The sequence below is a fragment of the Neophocaena asiaeorientalis genome, unplaced genomic scaffold, assembly GCF_003031525.2.
Source record: "Neophocaena asiaeorientalis asiaeorientalis breed wild unplaced genomic scaffold, Neophocaena_asiaeorientalis_V1.1 scaffold104, whole genome shotgun sequence".
NCBI classification, from domain to species: Eukaryota; Metazoa; Chordata; class Mammalia; order Artiodactyla; family Phocoenidae; genus Neophocaena; species Neophocaena asiaeorientalis.
Window position 1 is genome coordinate 2,391,815 of NW_020175679.1, and position 8,101 is coordinate 2,399,915.

The window sequence follows — 8,101 nt, forward strand, 5'->3', positions numbered from 1 at the left end:
CCGACTCAAGCCCCCCCGACCCCCGACCGGGTGGCAGGGTTCCTGGAGGTTCACAAAGGCTGGCGGGGAGCCAGCGCCGGGGAGCCGCTCCCCTCGCTTCCTTCCCCCACACGCAGGAGGGGCCCAGCTCCGTTCCCTGGTTCCACCTACACGCGCGTGGCACAGGATCAGCCTCCAGAAACCAGTCTGCTCGGCCACCCTCCCATCGGTGCCCCGAGCACCAACTGTGGCCTGGTGACGCCCGGGAACCGTGACCCGCGGTGGGGCTGGCAGGCACCGCTGTCGTCTCTGAAACCCACTCTGCCCGCATCGCCGTCCGCACGGCATCTGGGGTCCTCGCTGGAGCCCAGACCTGCCACACTCACCCGGGAGGCTCCCACCTAATGCCCGGGACCCTCCCTCTCCCCAGCGACCTCAGGAATGACCCGGCCGCTACCTGATGTCTGGGTATTTGCTGACCAGGGTCGAGACCTCCAGGTAGAGCAGAGAAGGGTCCGTGAGCTTAATGACTTCGGCAACGGCGACGATGGTGTCACAGTGCCCGTCCATCTCCTCACCAAACCCGGCAGCCAGCTTGTGGAAGAGGAAGCGCAGCTGCTCGGCCTCCCGCCCCATGCGCTCGGCGCCCTCCTTGCGCTCCTCGGCATTCCGGAACGAGATGCGCTTCTGCAGGACGGCCCGCAGGTACTCCTGCACCACGCGCCGGTGCGCCTCGGCGATCATCCGCTACGGGGCACACGGAGAACGGGGTCAGCTGGCACGCGGCCCCAAGGCGAGTCCAGGCCCACGGTGCATGGGCCAGTGCGCTCCTTCCCGTTTCTCATCGATACAAATTTTAGAGTCAACAAAGTAAGCACACCTGAGTCTTTATTACAAATTCTATCTTAGAAAACTGTAGCAGGTTCACCGTGTTTCACGTCTGGGACGCGGGCCGACGCACTGGCCGCAAGGCAGCAGCCGGAAGTCGGTACTGCCTGGACACCTCGGATGCTCATGTCCATTCTAGAGAGCCCACAGAATAAAGTATGCCGCGGGGACGCCTGCCTGCAGCCCCGCCAGACACGTCGTTCTGGGCGCGGACCCGCTGCAGAGCAGCTTCCCGTCAGGGGCGAAGGGGCAGGTGCCAGGGCGGCACCCGCTTTACTGAGACCCGTCTGGTGACTCACGGGCCCCCCCGGGGGATCCGGGTCTATCTTCCTCGCCCTGCCCATCCTGCACGCGTCTCTCAGCTTCTCAGCCCAGGAGTGTGGGGTGTGGGTTCAGTGGGAGGGCTGGGGACCCTGGGCCAGGCCCTGCTCTGCCCCTCACAGGCTGAAGGGCTCCACACACATCACACCTCGTGCACAGAGGCTAGTCAACGACCAGTCTCTGGAGATGGTGTGACGAGCTTCTGGGAAAAGAGGAGCCCCAAGTCCACACGTTTGGGGAAGTTTTGGAGAAGGCCGTGGTTTTCTCCGGAGCCCACCCACAGGTAAATGGACACCTGGCCGTCACCCACGAACACGCGAGCACGACTCTGCTGACACAAGGCGCAGCCTCAGAGTCCCAAGAACAGACATCATAAGCTCTGTGTACCAGGGAGGCCGGGCAGTGAGGGGGACCCCAAGGGCCCCAAACAAGACAAAGCGAGATGACACCCGGCAGCTGCAGGGACTCAGGCGGAGGCCAGGCTCTTGGCAGAGCAAGTGAGACCGCGGGCTCCCGGCCGCTCCAGGAGGCGAGCCATCTGGACCAGGAGTGGCTGAGACACAAGCCCCAGGGACTTCACACACCCGGTTAGATCAAAGGACAGATGCTGAGAAACATAAAAGGTGGAACCAAAAACTGTACAAAAAACAAGAAATTCAAAATTGAACAGAGCTGGTCCCACCGACCTCTAACCACCAGAGGCTCCTGACAGCTGTGAAGCGACCAACCAGGTGGGTTTAAAACACCTGGGTCTCCCTGCAAGCATCACTTTTAATGGCAGGGTTAGGAGAATTTAAGCTTACGATGAGACAAAGATGCCCCCGTGCTGGGGGGTCCCAGCCAGGGCAGCGAGACAAAGACAAGACACGAAGGTACAAGAACCAGAAATGAAATGACACAGTGACGCTGCTCACAAATGAGACAAGTGTCTACAGGGATGCCCAGAGGACCTGGAGACACGTCCTGAAGCGTCTGCACCCAAGCTCTGTGTGTCAAACCACTCACGCTTCCATAAACCACAAACAGAAAGGCTGATTTTAAAGCAACAACAGCAAAAACCACCCAAGGCCCTGAGAATTCCCCCGTGGAAAGCTGCCTGAGCCCCAGACGGGAACAGGGGCATTTCACGGGGCCTGGAGGGGACCCCGACGGCCGGGGACCCTGGAGTCTCCCGTGGGCCCTGTGCTGAGAGCCGCCCGCTGGCCCCCAAGCGTGGACGTGAAGGGGGAACTGCGGTTCCTGCCCAGTCTCTCATCAGAGCCATGGCCACAGCCCCACCCGCCCTTTGAGGGGTCCCTGCTGAGGAAGTCCCCACTACCCATGGGGTTCTGGGTCTGCGGCCGTGTCAGCGTGGCCTTGGACAGCAAGGTGCGTGCCCCATCACCTCCGCCTCTGCCACCTTCAGACAGCAACGTCTCCGACCTGCTTGGGTTCACAAAACCACCCGTGAACTTCCACCGAAGAACTGATGACACCAAATTCTACACAAGATGCCAGGGGACTCAGGCCACATGTGTGCCCCACACTCTTACCTTTCTATATGGCTTTTTAATTTTGGCAAAATCATTAAAATAGTCTTCCACGGTGACACAGATGATGTCTACAGCATTTGATCCTAACAGCCACTTCTTCGTCATCAGCTCATTGAGATGTTGCTGAAAGCACAGACCACAGAAAACACCCTCGTGACGGCCTGTCATCGGGAGAGAGGCACTTGGAGCCACCTTCCTACGCCCGCCTGATGTTCAGCGATGCTCAGGCAGAAACTCTGCAAATATGTACTTTAACTGTAAAGACTTATATGAGACGCAAGGGAGGTATCTGTGCGGACACATCTTACCTTAACTGACTACACCTATTTACTGTGTAGTACACCTATTAATTTGTGTACCCAATTCTGATGAACATTTAAAATGTCTCATTTTGCAATTATAAAGAATGCTGCAGTGAATCTGTATATTTTTGCAGGTGAAATTCCTAAAACTAAAAGTTATTAGTCAGAAAGTATACAAACTACAACCTTGACGACTGTTGCCCTCCAAAACTCGTGCCAACTGCCCTCCCATAACTGTGCCGATTCACGGTTCTACACGGAATACAGGAGTCTCATGCCCTCGACATCACGTGGTAGCAATGCTCTTAATCCCTACCGTCCTGGTAAGCAACAAAAATATTCAGTTTTAATTTGCTTTTCTTTGAAGAGCAGTTAAGACTGGGCACTCTGTTTCCTACTTAGGACACATGACTCCTTGTTCCGTGAAACAGTTATTCATGTCCTTTGTCTATTTCTCTATTATGTTGTCTTTTTAAGTACACTTTGTTTTCTAAACCATTTCTAAGAAAATTACAGCTGTCAGGAAATGATACCACCCATCACCCCAGGAGCTCCTTCCCTGCAGGACCCAAGATGATGGTGATTCCATTTGTTAAATACACTCTGGTTTCTGCCAGTTCTATATGATGCTGAGCCATTTTCATACCTTCTGAAGCAAACTTACTTGCTCAACACACACCACGCCTTGGCTGTGACCTGAATGCACTTTGTTTATGGCTGTGCTCTGTGCCTTTGCTCAAACCCGAGCCCGGCTGTGTGACGGGCGTGCAGCCCAGCTCGTGCCCTCAAGCAGCAATCTGCTAATGGCCATAACCAGTCTCCTCTCCGATACCAGCTTCTACCCTGTAACCTGCTGAGTGCTCTGGTCTCTAACACTTCCTGCAAGGGCCTCTCCTTGGCGCCACACCAGGGCACCCGGCCCGCGGCGCCCACCTCCAGGTCCAGGAAGACTTCCTCAAGCAGGCTGCTGCAGCCCTCCTCAGCGATGGCGTCCAGAAGCCCACCCATGCTCGGCTGGCTCAGAGACACGCCTTCGTCCGCGTCATGCTGCAGGTACTTTCTCTTTAAACTGACTACGGATTCTCTGCGAGGAGACAGAGGAGGAGACAGAGGGCCGGTGAGGCAGCCGGGCACCCCCGCCCCGCGGCCGCAGGGCCCCCGCTCACCTGAGGGTCCAGCAGTTGTTGATGAGCGCGATCACGTACTGCACGTAGCAGTGCGGGTGCTGCCGCTTCCGCAGGTGCTCCTCCTTGTACAGCTGCGCCTCCTCTCTGTACCTGGGGGACACACGGCCACGTCAGAGCAGCCTCGCGGCACGGCGCCAACGCGCAGATCGCATTCTGCATCGCTAGCATCTGGCCAGACGAGTCTTCAAAAGTAAAGGATTCTGGGGGGGTGACCCATGCTAACAGAAGTTGATCATCTAAAAAAGATTATTAGAAGTTAACTTCGTTATCAGCCTTTGAAATATGGCTCAGTGCTCTGATTTTACAAGTATTCTGAAACGTTTGTAATTGGGAGAGTATTATTTCGTCTGACATATGATCCAGCTAGAAACTCATACAATAGTGTTTGGGACACAATCAAATGTTAGATAAAATGTCCCTTTCTGAGACTTTCCCCGAAAAAATCAAACTAAAAATAAATTAGACTCTTTAAGATGTCAAGAAAACAGCTGAGATGGCTACACACTTCATTTTTGAATTTATCAAGGAGATTCTCAAACATATACGGGAGTCCAAGCACAACACACCGTATAATTTGTGTGCGTTTTCAATAGGTGTTAAGGAAGGAGCAAACTGAAAACTGGCAATTAAAGGGAAGTGATCAAGCGTCTATTCCACCCTTCTGTCCAAAGCATGATTCAGGTAGCCACACAGCTGAGACTGCTGAGGAAAACATCTACTTTACAGAACAATACCAACGGGATGACTAACCCAGGCCATGACCCAAGGGTGGACAGCTGACGGGGATCCTAAGCAGAGGCCCGGCTGTCGGCACCCGAGCCACAGGAGCAGGCTATGGGCAAACGGTAAGGAAACACGGAGGAGCCCCACGGCCTTCAGAGCCAACCTGTGGTTCGTGGGCAGACGGCAGCTTGAGGCCAGGCTGGAGGACACTGGACAGGAGGGTCTGTGCATCTCCACAAGCCAGCGGCTCAGAGCGGGAGGGGCTGCCCTCCGGTACCACAGACTGCAGGCCTTCTGCCAACCCGGCTGAACACACAGCTATAAACAGGTGGGTCTGAGACCAGCGGGAAAGCCCAAACGCAAACCTGGTGTCAGGCGGCCCCACGGAACGCTCCTGACAGACTCGGTGGGTTGACGGCACTGCAGTTAGGGTAGGGAATGCAGGGGATGAAACGCCGCTACGTCCGGGATTTGCTGTAAAGCACAGCTGAGCCCTGAACAACGTGGGTCTGAAGTGTGCAGGTTCACTTACACGGGAACTTCTTCAGCCAACACGCACCGCAGCACTACACGAGCCGAGGCTGGCTGACCTGTGGGTGCGCGGCCACGGCAGGAGCGCCGACTGCAAGCTTACATGTGGATTTTCAGCCGCACCAGGGGGTTGTCCCCTCCAACCCCCATGTTGTTCAAGGGTCAAGTGTACTTCAGCAGAGTGAGGGGGAGGAGAGCCAGATGAGGCAAGGGGTGGCTTTATAGGGCAGCTTTTGAACCTGGATGGTGGGCTAAACAGGTTTTTAGGCCATTCTTCCTACCTCCGTATACATTTGAAAACCTTCTTTGTGTACAACTTGGTGGGGGGTGGCATCCCTGTGGAGGGCACCCCGGGAAATGGGACAACAGGAAGGCTGACTGAAGGAGGTCCCCAGCTCCAAGCCTGCAGTAGCACCAGCGCACTGCTGAGAACCCCACACCATCACACCCGGGACCCCGGGGGAATGCAACCCATTCAAAAGGCAGATAACAAGAAAGGGCTTGAGTTCTGACTAACGGAAAAAGGTGACTACAGTGAATCCAGGCTTGAATTCTTTCTTAATACTAGCCAGGTTAGGATCAACACAGTTTCCTCGCCATTATAAAAAAACAAAACCTACTAAATTAGCACATTGGCAAGAATACATACCTACTTAAAAAAGAATTCATTTGCTGAAGACACAAAACGAGTACCTTTGTTTTCAAATCTTCACTTATCTGAGCAGCGACTTGAAGGTTCTGTTCAAACATCTAAAAATCGGAGAACTTATGAATTCTGATAGAAACTCACAAGGGTGCAGATTTCCCATTATATAAACCCCCCACCTGTGTTAACAGGACAGTCCAAATTCAGAGGAAAAAATGACGCCAGGTGAAAAATAACAAAGTTACTTAAACAAACACACAAAACTTTCTTACCAGGTAAAAAAAAAAAAACCCAGGGAATCATTTCCTAATTCCCTGCAAACAGGCTGGTCTCCACAAGGGGGACACGTATGTTCTCACGGGGAGACAGGGAAACGAGGGGTCCGGGGAGGGTGGGTGTGGCTGGGGTCACACGGGTACCAGGGGCTGGGCTGTGGTTTGTGATGTGGGTTTCTTAAGAAGCGCTAGGAGGACACACGCTGGAGCTGGGGGGCCGGACGTGGGAAGGTGGAGAAGCGCCAGAAGGCAGAGCTCACCCCACGTGGTCACCGGACGTCAGCTTCCAAAATAAAGGAAAGGTGAAGCCCAACACATCATGGACTAGTGGGATCACCCAGAGCCTGGCTAGAGCCCCAGCTCCATGTCAGCAGAAGGAGAGCCCTCTAACGCGGCTCGGCCCTCCTACCATCAGCAATGTTTCTCAAAGGAAGGGGACTGGACAGGCCAGACAAAGAGAGCAGGCTACCTGTAAGAACGCACGATGACACTAAAACCCTAAAAGACTCCTCCCAAAGTACGTCAGATTAGACTCGATCGTGTAGCATTTACGAAGACAAACCTTGGCCATTACATCAGGAAATAAGCAAATTCAAATTTGAGCATCAGACACACATAACACATAATTAGCTTCCGGTTTGAGATCAAAAACCATTAGGAGGGGAGATGGAAACAACCTAAGCGCCCATCATCGGATGAATGGATAAAGAAGATGTGGCACATATACACAATGGAATATTACTCAGCCTTAAAAAGAAATGAAATTGAGCTATTTGTAATGAGATGGATAGACCTAGAGTCTGTCATACAGAGTGAAGTAAGTCAGAAAGAAAAAGACAAATACCGTATGCTAACACATATATATGGAATTTAAGGGAAAAAAATGGTCATGAAGAACCTAGGGGTAAGACAGGAATAAAGACGCAGACCTACTGGAGAACGGACTTGAGGATATGGGGAACCGCAACTAGAGATAGCCCTCGCACAGAAATGAAGACCCAACACAGCCAAAGATTAAAAAAAAAAAAAAAAAACCATTAGGAGAACAAAAAACATTAGGTTTTGCGGCCGTGAGCAAAACTACTTGGCAAGTCTGACCCTTGGTTGCGCAGCTTCAGAGAGAAGCAGGTTCTCTCCGCCGGCAGCACGCAACTGCGTGCATCTGTGAAGCCCGAGGCCCGGTACCTGGAAGACGATGGCGGGCAGTGTCGTCTGGTAGTAGCCGTCCTGGTCGGCCTCAGGTTCAGTCTCTTTCACCCAGTCCTTCTTGTCTGTTTCTAGGGCTTTCCGCAGCCAGGCAATGATGTTTGACTAAGCAGGAGGAAAGAACAGAACCAGGCTTGGAGTCAACAGGCCGCTCTTCAGTGGAGCAGCTGCAGAAGCCAACACCACCCCCTGGGGATCCCAGGCCGCACACAAGGGGACAATCCACCTCCACGCGCGGGAGCCCACCAGCCTCCCTCAGCTTAACCTTCTGGACGACGGTCATGCTGGAGGACAGGCCAGGTCAGTCAGGACAGGGAAGCACGAGACCTACGTGCCTCTGGCAGGCCATTCACGGAGACCAGACCCCACGGCCACTACCCCAGCCGCCCCTGCGTCCCAGCACGGCCTCGGCGCCTCCGTCAGAGGCTGCCTGGTGTCAGGCTCCCCGCGTCCAAGGAGCAGACCTGACCACCTCATCGCACCCTCGGACCCCCGAGGGCACTAGGCAGTA

General features: G+C 54.1%; 1 protein-coding gene across 2 annotated transcripts in view; it reads right to left on the minus strand.

Annotated features, from left to right (window-relative positions):
* Window positions 1–8,101, minus strand: part of EXOC3 (exocyst complex component 3) — a 22,941-nt gene that overhangs the window by 494 nt on the left and 14,346 nt on the right. The window contains exons 5-10 of one of the 2 annotated variants that reach the window (XM_024731956.1): window positions 7,570–7,695; window positions 6,113–6,213; window positions 4,189–4,299; window positions 3,956–4,106; window positions 2,721–2,843; window positions 436–726 (exon numbers count right to left, since the gene is read on the minus strand). In XM_024731956.1, coding sequence (XP_024587724.1) covers window positions 436–726; window positions 2,721–2,843; window positions 3,956–4,106; window positions 4,189–4,299; window positions 6,113–6,213; window positions 7,570–7,695 — 903 coding nt within the window. Of the gene's footprint in view, window positions 1–67; window positions 727–2,720; window positions 2,844–3,955; window positions 4,107–4,188; window positions 4,300–6,112; window positions 6,214–7,569; window positions 7,696–8,101 lie in introns of those variants that run through there. The other variant, XM_024731955.1, reaches the window with a different exon arrangement.